We start from the raw sequence: 14,409 nt of genomic DNA on the forward strand, positions 1-14,409 counted from the left end.
TTCACAAGTGAGAGAAGAGTGGATCGTGAGATCGACAGGCGGATCGGTGCGGCGTCTTCAGTAATGCAGACGTTGTACCGATCCGTTGTGGTGAAGAAAGAGCCGGAAGGCTCTCAATTTACCGGTCGACCGAATGCAAACAGTTATTAACGATGCTTACTCTATTTACTAGAGTCTAATAAAGGACATATATGTGTACATGGAGGCACAGATTAAGAACACTGAACCGTCAGACGCCATCTTGCTTTATCCTCGCCGTGTTTGGTTCGCGCGCAGTGTTGTCAGATCTCGCGAGAGAAACAAGTAAGCAGCTCTTTTCCAGATCTCGCGAGAGGAATAAGTACAACCAGCATTCCACCCCCGGTAAAACTATTTTATTATATACTATTTACTTATTGTGAAAATAAAAGTAAACTTGTCCATTTCCAATTTTCAAAACAAAAACATAAAACTTATTTCCGTAAAAATATTCAAATTTTTAACAATGTATTGAAACGACAATAGCATAAGGAAAGAAAAAAAAATAAACAAAATAAATATTACACTCATGATATTATTTTTGTCTTTGATGCTAATCGTTTGTATACAGAGGTGGGTAGTAACGCGCTACATTTACTCCGTTACATCTACTTTAGTAACTTTTGGGATAAATTGTACTTCTAAGAGTAGTTTTTATGCAACATACTTTTACTTTTACTTGAGTATATTTATAGAGAAGAAACGCTACTTTTACTCCGCTCCATTTATCTACATTCAGTTCGCTACTTGCTACTTTTTTTTAATCAATCTGTTAATGTACGCTTTGTTTGTTTTGATTTTGTCAGACACACATTCAAAGTAGGATCTACGCATGCTAGCGTTTCACCAATCAAATGCAGTCACTGGTGACGTTGGACCAATCAAACAGAGCCAGGCGGTCACGTGACCGTCACACGTCGAATCCGACTTAAAGAAGTTGAAAAACTTACTGGGGTGTTAGCATTTAGTGGTCAATTGTACGGAATATGTACTGTACTGTGCAATTTACTAATAAAAGTTTCAATTAATCAATCAAAAGTGTAAAGGGAAAAAGACACTTTTTATTTCAACCGTACTTCCCGTCAAAAGCCTAAAGACTGATCGCACAGTTCCTGTCTTCACAATAAAAGTGCCGCTCCATCGCGCCAGCGCTAACAAAATAAGAGTCTCTGAAAGCCAGTGCAAAAAAGCTAGCAAACTACGGAGTTTGCCGCCAATGTATTTCTTGTAAAGTGTATAAAAACAAATATGGAAGCTGGACAAATAAGATGCCAAAAACCAACGACTTTCATGTGGTATTAGACAGAAAAGAGGAACTTTTTTTCTCCTCCATTTGAAAACGTGGACGTTATCAGCACTATACTGTCTGATTCCAATCAATGCAAGTCATCAGAATCAGGTAATACACACACTTTTATTCTTGTCTTCATGAAAGATAGGAATCTATATGTTAAACATGCATGTATATTCATTAAAACACCTTTAACATGTCAACAAAAACGGCAATATATATATATATATACATATATATATATACAGTGACGTGCGGTGAGGTTCATGGCCGGTGAGGCACTGACTTCATCACGGTCAGATTTATAAACATATGAACCCTATAGAGTATCTTGTTCACCATTTGATTGGCAGCAGTTAACGGGTTATGTTTAAAAGCTCATACCAGCATTTTTCCCTGCTTGGCACTCAGCATCAAAGGTTGGAATTGAATTGGGGGTTAAATCACCAAAAATGATTCCCGGCCGCTGCTGCTCACTGCTCCCCTCACCTCCCAGGGGGTGAACAAGGGGATGGGTCAAATGCAGAGGACAAATTTTACAACACTTAGTGTGTGTGTGACAATCATTGGTACTTTAACTTAATGTAGCAGGTACTTTAAGTTTTATAGTTGAAGTTCTCAACATTCGGGCTAATCAGAAGTCTAGATTACGACTCGGAGAGCGTAGGACAGACCCAATTAAATACTTTAGATGATACTGGTGTTATTTAAACATGTACAGTGCAACAACTAGCGGACAGACATTAATAGGAATGGCCATTCAAAACTAAAGAAAAACCGGAAAGGAATCTCAACAAACAATGTTGGTTTAGTTCAGGTAATTCATAAAAAGTAATATCAAAAGTTCTTCAAGTTTATAGGAGCCGTATGAGACTGATCGCGGTCCATATGTGCATTCGCAGTTCATACGGCCACACGGGTTGGGGTTGTGGCAGTTTGTAGTGAAGGTTCAGTTTATGGGCAGGTTGTGTATGAAGTAGTGCAAAAGGCTGCAGAACAATGAGGTGCGAGGCAAGGGGTTCGGCTATAAGCCGCTTACCGGCCCGACCAGAACAGGTGGAGTTCAGGGGTTGAGGAGGTGGATATCCTTGGGCTCGGGCTCGAGGCTTATCTACAGCTCGCCATCCAAGACTTAGGGACCTGGCCTACGTAAACACAGGACCCGGAGTTCAATCAATCAACATTAAGTCATCTATCGTTCGAACTTCAATAAATGAATTACACTTATTATTATCATTATTAGCGATAATACTGCTGACATTAACAATACTAAATAGTCACATGTATGTAGAAAATAACAAACACGACAGTACACAGTTGTCACTATGACAGGTGTAACCGCGCACCAGCGGCCGTGTTCATTCATTGTCTTTACTGTAGCATAAAACATGCAGATGGCCTTAAAACGCCACAATACTCAGTCACCATATTTAAGTCCCCAAAATAAAGACTCGACATAAATATAAATTCAATCGGATCAGAAACATTGGAGGAAACGGGATTAAAACCCAATGCTAACCGCCCATAGAAAATACATGGGTACGGCTAGTAGCAACTATTAGCAAACAAATTCACTTACCAACTCGGCTTAATATCTCAACATTGACACACTCTTTCGTCGCAACTCGGTCCTGATGGTCGGCACCTATTAGTTTACAATTAGTTGTAAAATGTTGTCCTGTTTATTCTCACCTTTACAGTTAAAGTATTGTGTTCATTTTTAAATAAAAGTGCACAATGTATATTAAAACATGTACTTGACAGAAAAAAGCAATAATCTATATCTAATCTATAAATGTTAGAATCTAAATGCATATGACAGTTTATTTCAAATCCTGCATCTTCATTTGCTGCTGCTGTTCTCACCAGCACACTTGTGTTTCTTACACTGGGACTTATAAGAGAATCTTTCACCACACACACTGCAACTCCACACTTTCTCACCTGTGTGTGTTATCATGTGTACTTTCAAATGCTGTCTTTGTATAAAACTTTTACCACATACTGAACATGTATGAGGTTTTTCACCGGTGTGTGTTCTCATGTGCCTTTTCAACTCACCACGTTGTATAAAACCTTTATGACAGACTGAACATGACAAAGGTTTTTCTCCAGTGTGTGTTCTCATGTGTACTTTCAAATGGACACTTTGCGAAAACCCTTTACCACATTCTGAACAGATAAAAGGTTTTTCACCAGTGTGTATTCTTGTGTGGCTTACCAAATATTTTTGTTCGGTGTATCTTTTACCGCACAATGAGCACATAAATGTTTTCTCTGCGGTGTGTATTTTCATGTGTGCTTTGAAATGGTGCCTTTGAGTAAAATCTTTACAGCAGATTGAACATGAAAAGGGTTTTTCTCCAGTGTGTGTTCTCATGTGTCTTTTTAAATCGTGCCTTTGAGTAAAATCTTTACCGCAGATTGAACATGAAAAAGGTTTTTCTCCGGTGTGTGTTCTCATGTGTCTTTTCAATTTACTAAGAGGTTTAAAAGTTTTGTCACAGTGAGAACATGTGAAGTGTGTGTTGTCAGTGTGACATGTCTTATCATCTTTAGAGTCTTCATCATCAGTGTCAGGAGAGTGTGACGTTGTGTCCTCACTATCTGATAGTGGAGCTAAGAGCTTGTCTGCTTGTGATCCTCCACAGTGGTCTCCATCAGCTTCTGTTGTCATGTGTTGAGTTGAGCTGCTGCTTGGAGGCTCCCCCCCTCCCCTCTCCTCACTCTCACCTTTGACCTCATCATCTTCACTCTTCACAATCACATGGAACTCCTCCAACCATTCTTGACTGATGCTGTGTTCCTCCTCTTCCTCTTTAAAATGGGAGGTCAGTGGGTTATTTTCTTCCCTTTGCATTTGCAATGTATGTGGCGCCTCTTCTTCCTCCTTAATGTGGAAGGGCTGTGGCTCCTCCTTGTCCATCTTGAAGCTCCACTTCTGTTGCTCAGAGAGAAGATGTTCTTCACAGACGTCTGCAGGACACAAGAAGACAAACATGCTCGAGAGGAGTCCATCTTTGTTAAGTCACATGTTAGGAGACATATTGATAAGATTTTAGCAATTCAGATTTCATTTTCAATTCTGCTTTACGATTCGGTTATTTGTGGACTCACTTTTGCTTTCAAATTCGGTAAAATGGAGAAGAAACAGGTCGATTAGCACCAACAGTGAGGTCTTAAGAGGCCCAGACCTTATGGTTACCCTATGGGGTGCCAGAGGGCCCTAAGGACAATATTCTGCTTTGAAAATATCTATAAAATAAACATATTTTTGGCTATAAATTAACAACACACGTCATTTTGTGGTTTTTCACAGAACTTTCCTCCAGAAGGTCTTATCTTTGTCCATGTGATGTCAGATGAAAAAAAAATGGAGCTGTTTGGCCACAATACCCAGTAATAGGTTTGGAGGAGAAAAGGTGAGGCCTTTAATCCCAGGAACACCATTCCCACCGTCAAGCATGGTGGTGGTAGTATTATGCTCTGGGCCTGTTTTGCTGCCAATGGAACTGGTGCTTTAAATGGGACAATGAAAAAGGAGGATTACCTCCAAATTCTTCAGGACAACCTAAAATCATCAGCCCGGAGGTTGGGTCTTGGGCGCAGTTGTGTGTTCCAACAGGACAATGACCCCAAACACACGTCAAAAGTGGTGAAGGAATGGCTAAATCAAGATTTTAGAATGGCCTTCCCAAAGTCCTGGCTTAATTGTGTCGACAATGCTGAAGAAAAAAGTCCAGTCCCAAAAAAAATCAACAAATTTAGCTGAATTTCACCAATTTTGTCAAGAGGAGTGGACAGAAATCCAAGCAGAAGCTTGTGGATGGCTACCAAAAGTGCCTTATTGCAGTGAAACTTGCCAAGGGACATGTAAGCAAATATGAACATTGCTGTATGTATACTTTTGACCCAGAACATTTGCTCACATGTTCAGTAGAGCCATAATAAATTCATAAAAGAAGCAAACATCAAGAATGTTTTTAGTGACCAACAAGTATGTGCTCCAATCACTACATCACAACAAAATAAGAGTTGTAAAAATAATTGGAAACTCAAGACAGCCATGACATTATGTTCTTTACAAGTGTATGTAAACTTTTTGTTTGCGACTGTACGTGTGTGTAAATAAATATAAACAAACCCTGTTTCCATATGAGTTGGGAAATTGTGTTAGATGTAAATATAAACAGAATACAATGATTTGCAAATCCTTTTCAACCCATATTCAGTTGAATATGCTACAAAGACAACATATTTGATGTTCAAACTGATTAACATTTTTTTTTTTTGCAAATAATCATTAACTTTAGAATTTGATGCCAGCAACACGTGACAAAGAAGTTGGGAAAGGTGGCAATAAATACTGATAAAGTTGAGGAATGCTCATCAAACACTTATTTGGAACATCCCACGGGTGTGCAGGCTAATTGGGAACAGGTGGGTGCCATGATTGGGTATAAAAACAGCTTCCATGAAATGCTAAGTAATTCACAAACAAGGATGGGGCGAGTGTCACCACTTTGTAAGCAAATTGTCGAACAGTTTTAGAACAACATTTCTCAACGAGCTATTGCAAGGAATTTAGGGATTTTACCATCTAGGGTCCGTAAAATCATCAAAAGGTTCAGAGAATCTGGAGAAATCACTGCACGTAAGCGATGATATTACAGACTTTTGATCCCTCAGGCGGTACTGCACCCAAAACCGACATCAGTGTGTAAAGGATATCACCACATGGGCTCAGGAACACTTCACAAAACCACTGTCAGTAACTACAGTTGGTCGCTACATCTGTAACTGCAAGTTAAAACTCTACTATGCAAATCCAAACCCATATATCAACAATATCCTGAAATGACGTTGGCTTTGCTGGGCCCGAGCTCACCTAGGATGGACTGATGCAAAGTGGAAAAGTGTTCTGTGGTCTGACGAGTCCACATTTCAAATTATATTTGGAAAATGTGGATGTGGTGCCCTCCAGAACAAAGAGGAAAATAACCATTCGGATTGCTGTAGGCGCAAAGTTCAGACGCCAGCATCTGTGGTGGTATGGGGGTGTATTAGTGCCCAAGGCATGGGTAACTTACACATCTGTGAAGGCACCATTAATGCTGAAAGATCCATACAGGTTTTGGAGCAACATATGTTGTCCTCCAAGCAACGTTATCATGGACGCCCCTGCTTATTTCAGCAAGACAAGTGTTACAACAGCGTGGCTTCGTAAAAAAAGAGTGCAAGTACTTTCCTGGACCGCCTGCAGTCCAGACCTGTCTCCCATCGAAAATGTGTGGCACATTATGAAGCGTACAATACGACAGTGGAGACCCCGGACTGTTGAAGGACTGAAGCTCAACATAAAACAAGAATGGGAAAGAATTCCACTTTCAAAGCTTCAACAATTAGTTTCCTCAGTTCCCAAACGTTTATTGAGTGTTGTTAAAAGAAAAGGTGATGTAACACAGTGGTGAACATGCCCTTTCCCAACTACTTTGGCACCTGTTGCAGCCATAAAATTCTAAGTTAATTATTATTTGCAAAAAAAATAACGTTTATGAGTTTGAACATCAGATATCTTGTCTTTGTAGTGCATTCAATTGAATATGGGTTAAAAAGGATTTGCAAATCATTGTATTCCGTTTATATTTACATCTAACACAATTTCCCAACTCATATGGAAACGGGGTTTGTATGATATATTTAGTTTTATTGAAGTTTATTGACAGTTTATTGATGTGCAGTCATCTTTTCATGGTCAAGTTCTCTCTGGATATAAAATGAAAAGGTGATGTAACACAGTGGTGAACATGCCCTTTCCCAACTACTTTTGCACCTGTTGCGGCCATGAAATTCTAAGTTAACTTTATTTGCAAAAAAAATTAAGTTCATGAGTTTGAACATCAAATATCTTGTCTTTGTAGTGCATTCAACTGAATATGGGTTGAAAAGGATTTCCGTTTATATGTACATATATATATATATATATATATATATATATATATATATATATATATATATATATATATATATATATATATATATATATATATATATATATATATATATATATATATATATATATATATATATATATAGATTAGGGATGTCCCAGTCCAGCTTTTTGCACTTCCGATCCGATACCGATGTTGTTTTTGCACTTCTGATCCGATACCGATACTGGCCGATACTGGCCTATCCGAGCATGTATTAAAGTTTAAAGTTATTTAGCCTCTGCGATAAGGTGGCGACTTGTCCAGAGTGTACCCCGCCTTCCGCCCAATTGTAGCTGAGATAGGCGCCAGCGCCCGCCGCGACCCCACAAGGGAATAAGCGGTAAAAAAATGGATGGATGAATGGGTTATTTAGTCTACTTAGTTGTCAGATTCATGTTTAAAATGGTTTTAGAACTCTTGATAACAAATAGCCATCTGAATTAGGTGAGTTTGAATGATACACAATGGTTGATAACAAAAAACTGACTAGTTTATTCAAGGATAAACACAAAATAGACAAAATTATACATGACAAACAGAAATGGCATCATTGAACAGTAAAAAAGTGAACAGTATAAAATGCAAATAATGCTGTAAACATTATTAAATAAAGCAAAACACAAACAAGTGGGAGTGGGATAAAATGTCTGTAACTCAGCATCAATACTCGCTCTTGAACAAGTGTAAACTTTATAAAAAAAAAAAAAAAATACTATCTACACAATCCCTTCAATTGTTAGCTCTTGGAAAGGTTTAAGAATTGTTGCAGTTTTCTCTAGCGGCGACCATTGGTTGGCAGATTGCTGTCGCTATGTTCGTCTTTTTCGTTTTGGAGGGTAAAATAATCCCACACAGCTGACATTTTTACCGTAACTTTTAATTGACATGGCCGTCTTAACGGTTAGGACACAGACCTGTGGATGTGTTGAAGGTGTGCTGGAAAATGCGGAACGGAGCTTAGGGAGCAGCAGAAGAGTGAAATGTATTATTTAAATCGGTGAATTTAAAAACACGGACTGGATTTTTTTTTAAAAACTGGATCTGGATCGGCATTTTCCCTCGCCTTGCCGATTCGCATTTTTGGGCAAATATCGGCGACCGATCCGATCCAAATATCAAATCGGGACAACCCTAATATATATATATATACATATTTATTAGGGGTGTGGGAAAAAATCGAAATCGATTCTTATTTTTTTTTAAATCTATTTTTTTAAATATTTTTTAAAAACAATCCAACAAACCACTACACAGCAATACCATAACAATTCAATCCAATTCCAAAACCAAACCTGAGCCAGCAACACTCAGAACTGCAATAAACAGAGCAATTGAGAGGAGACACAAACACGGCACAGAACAAACCAAAAGTAGTGAAACAAAAATGAATATTATCAACAACAGTATGAATATTAGTTATAATTTCAGCATAGCAGTGATTAAAAATCCTTCACTGACATTATCATTAGACATTTATAAAAATGATAAAAAAGAACAATAGTGTCACAGTGGCTTACACTTGCATGGCATCTCATAAGCTTGACAACACACTGTGTCCAATGTTTTCACAAAGATAAAATAAGTCATATTTTTGGTTCGTTTAATAGTTAAAACAAATTGACATTATTGCAATCAGTTGATAAAACATTGTCCTTTACAATTATAAAAGCTTTTTTTGTCAAATCTACTACTCTGCTAGCATGTCAGCAGACTGGGGTAGATCCTGCTGAAATCCTATGTATTGAATGAATACAGAATTGTTTTGAATCGGAAAAATATCGTTTTTGAATCGAGAATTGCGTAGAATCGAAAAAAATCGATACATTATCGAATCGTGACCCCAAGAATCGATATTGAATCGAATCGTGGCACACCCAAAGATTTGCAGCCCTAATATATATATATATATATATACACCGAAAACTGTTGTAAGTGTACCACTAGTGGTAAGCCAAATATTATTTAATTATTTAAGTACAGTGTTTTAGTTTCCTATATTCAAACACAATGTTACTGTTCAAACTGTGTGTAATATTACAGTGGCTAAAATATCAAATGTACTTGTTAAATAAAGTTTCCTCTTTGTTTTTAATGAACAATTAAGGCCTACTATGCTACTGTATTTTAATGTTGTTCATGTCATAAAAATTGTATGTAAATTATAAAAAAACGTTCTGTTCTCTGAGTTCCAAGTGAACAGACAAAAGCTGTCTTTGTTGCACCAAGCCTTTGGAAAATTACGCTGTGTACAATGGGAAGAGACAGGAGGGGTTATCCTTTGTCATCCAAGACCTGCCCAAGCTCGATCCAGGACCAGTCCAAGCCCGAGGCATCTTTTTCTTTTGCGTTAATGTGACTGAAAACAATGGCTGTTTAAATAAATACCTCCAACTCCTTTAGAAACAGCTGTTGTTATGTAAACAGGGAATATCCAAATAAAGGAGGCGCCCTGAACCTATTTTTGTTTGAGCATAACGACACTGTACAAGGGTACAGATGTACATGTTTCTCCTCACTGAGCCAAATTGAATTTTGTCTCTCTTTGATTCTTTGCTTCTTGTCTTTTTAAATAGATGTCATCGATGTTTGAACCTGACAGTTCATTGAGGTGGTACTTGGAGATCCAAGTATTTTCTGAAGTGGTACTTGGTGAGAAAAGTTTGACAACTACTGACGTAGTAAACTACATTGGCAGCCACCATTTTGTTATACCTTAAAACGGCGTCTGTGCATACATCGCGCTTCCCACGAGATCCCGTTTTTATCTCGAGTTAACAGGAAAAGGAGAAAACTAATATCTGCGTATTTTCATTTTTCGCAAAATACTTTCCACTGTGTTTGTTAGAAAGTTCCACAACTGTTCACGTTATCCCAGGCTTGTGCTACAGCACTCATCTCATTGTGCAACATGTGAATGTTTGAAGTGGAACTAAACCTGATCTCTGAAAGGGGTACACATTATTTCCAAAGCAGGGCCCCCATCCACATATACAATACTAGAACATATCTGATGAAAACCAACATTATTTTGTTATTTTAATTATAAGTGTGCCATACCACCTATTAGGGTTGTACAGTATACCGGTATTAGTATAGTACCGCTAATGAATCATTTTCGGTACTATACCGTCTCTGAAATGTACCGGCCCCGCACCCCGCCTCAAAGTCACGTTGTGACATTGCTGGTTTACGAACAGACGAGCATGTTCGGCAGCACACAATCACAGAGTACTTACAAGCAGACACAGTGTGTAGACAGAAAAAGGAGAACGGACGCATTTTGGCTTAAAAACTCACCATAAAGGTGAAGTTATAACACTGAAACACCCTCAGGAAGAGGTGCTTTCATTTTTAAATGGCCGTGTTAAAAAGCAAATATATCTCCATCTTTAGTGATAAATGTGGCCCCTGGATAAACATGTGTCACAAACATTGTATTAGATGATATGTGGATGTTGTGCTTACTTGGACTGTGATGAAGCTGTGAGGACTCAGGTGGTTTGTCTTCATGCTCTTCAGTCTTCACAGAGACAACAGTCAGTGGAAACTTGCTGAGATCAGCCTCCTCCTGCCCTACAGGACACTCTCCCTCCTCTTCCTCTTTAAAACAAGGGGGCTGTGGATCCTCCTTGTCGCCTTCAAAATGTGATGGCTGTGGATACTCTGAAGTGAAACTGTCCCCCTGCAGATGAGGGAGACATTCTTCTTGGTGTCCCATCAGCTGATGGATGTCTACAGGACACAAAAAAAACACATTTTAGCTCCTACATGCTAAATATTAAATTGTACATGAAATAATGGGCTGTGGCTATTGAAAATTGTATTAATCAAGTGTTCTACTGGAAATATTTTCGATTAGTTGAGTAACTGGAGAGTGCATAGTGTTACTTGGTTAAAGACAAATTTAAGCGACTTTAAGACATTTCACTTAAAGGGGAACATTATCACAATTTCAAAAGGGTTGAAAACAATAAAAATCAGTTCCCAGTGGCTTGTTGTATTTTTTGAAGTTTTTTTTCAAAATTTTACCGGTCCCGGAATATCCCTGAATAAATCTTGCCTTATTTTCGCTATCTTCGAAACCACTATCCATTTCCCTGTGATGTCATACAGGGCTGCCAATACAAACAACATGGCGGTTACCACAGCAAGATATAGCGACATTAGCTCGGATTCAGACTCGAATTTCAGCGGTTTAAGCGATTCAACAGATTACGCATGTATTGAAACAGATGGTCGGAGTATGGAGGCAGATCGCGAAAACGAAATTGAAGAAGAAATTGAAGCTATTGAGCGAATAGCTATTGACGCTATTCGGCCATAGCGTGGGTGTACCTAATGAAGTGGCCCACAGCATGGCTGCCTTATTAGCATCGCCGGTAAAATGTGCGGACCAAACGATCAGGACTTTCGCATCTTGTGACACTGGAGCAACTTAAATCCGTCGATTGGTAAGTGTTTGTTTCGCATTAAATGTGGGTATCTAGTTTCAAATGTACATACAGCTAACTTAAATAGCATGTTAGCATCAATTAGCGTAGCATGTTAGCATCGATTAGCTGGCAGTCATGCCGTGACCAAATATGTCTGATTAGCACATAAGTCAACAACATCAACAAAACTCACCTTTGTGATTTCGTTGACTTAATCGTTGCAAATGCATCTGCAGGTTATCCATACATCTCTGTGCCATGTCTGTCTTAGCATCGCCGGTAAAATGTGAAGACACTTTGGTACATTCACTGGGGGTCTGGCGGCAGATTTCTTGCCAGTGGTGCAACTTGAATCCCTCCCTGTTAGTGTTGTTACACCCTCCGACAACACACCGACGAGGCATGATGTCTCCAAGGTTCCAAAAAATAGTCGAAAAAACGGAAAATAACAGAGCTGAGACCCGGTGTTTGTAATGTGAAAATGAAAATGGCGGGTGTGTTACCTCGGTGACGTCACGTTCTGACGTCATCGCTAAAAGACCGATAAACAGAAATGCGTTTAATTTGCCAAAATTCACCCATTTAGAGTTCGGAAATTCAGTTAAAAAAATACATGGTCTTTTTTCTGCAACATCAAGGTATATATTGACGCTTGCATAGGTTTGGTGATAATGTTCCCCTTTAATAATGGTTTGAGATGGTATAAGATCAAGTTGTCATCTTTAGATCAGGCTTGGTTTTTCCGACAATCACTGCCTCATTAAAAAGTTAAAGTAGCAATGATTGTCACACACACACTAGGTGTGGCGGGATTATTCTCTGCATTTGACCCATCACCCTTGATCACCCCCTGGGAGGTGAGGGGAGCAGTGAGCAGCAGCAGTTGCCACGCCCGGGAATATTTTTTATGGGGAGTTAACCCTCAATATTAACTCTTGATGCTGAGTGCCAAGCAGGGGGTAATGAGTCCCATTTTTATAGTCTTTGGTATGACTGGATCGGAGTTTGAAATCACAACCTACCGATCTCAGGGCGGACACTCTGACCACTAGGCCACTGAGTAGGTGTTGTAGTAGGTGTTGTAGTAGGTTAATGGCTGCACCAATATAAAGGAAATAACAGGTCAGTATAGCTTTTACACACATATATATCTTGTCAAACCTGCCAGCTAGCAGGCTAGGTTTACAGCGTCAGTTACCATGGTAACTGACTCTGACTTTGTCTTACCTCTCTTTTTTGTGCAGGTAAAACTCTCGAGCTTTGCATACTCAGGACTTTGTACTTAACCTGCTCTCTGGAATATTCCCCCGGTGACTGTGTGAGTTTTGTGTAAACATGTTGATACACATTGTTACAAACTGAGAGGAACATCAACCTCGCATAAATATTGTGTGTCTGAAACTGTCTCGTTTTTATGAACAATGTAAAACAATCAGTGCATCATCCTCACATGACAATTCATCTTCCTATAGACAATATATTTAGGAATAGTGTTAATAATAAATATAAAGTGAGTAAACATGTGAGAGTAAGAAGTAAACAAACCTGTTCTGTGTAACACAACTTGATGTTTTTGATGTTGTCGCTCCTTCTCTTTTGTTGGACAAAGTTCCTCCTCGTACTCTGCTATGGTTCTTTCGCACATTTTCACACAATCACAACACTTTACACTCACACTTGATCTCTGCTTAGCGATGTGTTTTGATCACTTCCGCCTCTCTTTGTTAGCAGCTAACAAGCTAAGCTAACTAGCAAGCTAAGCTAGCTGGAGAAGCATCAAAGTGCGCTCAGACTAATATAACCGGATGCAAACAGTTATTAACGATGTTTACTCTATTTACTAGAGTGTAATAAAGGACATATATGTGTACATGGAGGCACAGATTAAGAACACTGAACTGTGACCACTGCAATAACGTCTTCACCGTCAGACGCCATCTTGCTTTATCCTCGCCGTGTTTGGTTCGCGCGCAGTTGTCAGATCTCGCGAGAGAAACAAATAAACAGGTATTTTCCAAATCTCGCGAGAGAAAAAAGTAAAACCAGCTTTCCACCCCCGGTAATATACTATTTACTTATTGTGAAAATAAAAGTAAACTTGTCCATTTCAAATTTTCAAAACAAAGACATAAAACTTATTTTCGTTAAAAGATTCAAATATTTAACATTGTATTGAAACAACAGTAGCATAAGGAGAAAAAAAAAAAGAAACAAAATTAATATTACACTCCTGATATTATTTTTGTCTTTGATGCTAACCGTTTTTATAATATTTTTTAGAATGTGGGAGGTTTTCATGTTCTTTTTAAATCTATTTTGACATCATATTATATCTATATATACATATTTATTAGAGATGTCCGATAATGGCTTTTTTGCCGATATCCGATATTCCGATATCGTCCAACTCTTAATTAACGATTCCGATATCAACCAATACCGATATATACAGTCCTGGAATTAACTTATTCGTTTGCCTAATTTTGTTGCGATGCTCCGCTGGATGCATTAAACAATATAACTTTACCATGAATTGATTAACGTGGACCCCGACTTAAACAAGTTGAAAAACTTATTGGGGTGTTACCATTTAGTGGTCAATTGTACGGAATATGTACTGTACTGTGCAATCTATTAATACAAGTTTCAATCAATCAAAAACAAGGTTTTCCAA

The 14,409-nt window shown here is 38.5% G+C and overlaps 1 protein-coding gene across 2 annotated transcripts in view; it reads right to left on the reverse strand.

Annotated features, from left to right (window-relative positions):
• LOC133542441 (gastrula zinc finger protein XlCGF57.1-like) overlaps positions 1 to 13,667 on the reverse strand; it is a 32,112-nt gene extending 18,445 nt beyond the window's left edge. The window contains exons 1-3 of one of the 2 annotated variants that reach the window (XM_061886565.1): positions 13,281 to 13,664; positions 10,768 to 11,034; positions 3,129 to 4,285 (exon numbers count right to left, since the gene is read on the reverse strand). In XM_061886565.1, the coding sequence (XP_061742549.1) occupies positions 3,153 to 4,285; positions 10,768 to 11,034; positions 13,281 to 13,380 (1,500 nt within the window). In that variant the 5' untranslated portion in view covers positions 13,381 to 13,664 and the 3' untranslated portion in view covers positions 3,129 to 3,152. Of the gene's footprint in view, positions 1 to 3,128; positions 4,286 to 10,767; positions 11,035 to 13,280 lie in introns of those variants that run through there. The other variant, XM_061886561.1, reaches the window with a different exon arrangement.
• Positions 13,668 to 14,409: the final 742 nt, after the last annotated feature.

Source organism: Nerophis ophidion, linkage group LG24 (genome assembly GCF_033978795.1).
Source record: "Nerophis ophidion isolate RoL-2023_Sa linkage group LG24, RoL_Noph_v1.0, whole genome shotgun sequence".
In the NCBI taxonomy this organism is placed as follows: Eukaryota; Metazoa; Chordata; class Actinopteri; order Syngnathiformes; family Syngnathidae; genus Nerophis; species Nerophis ophidion.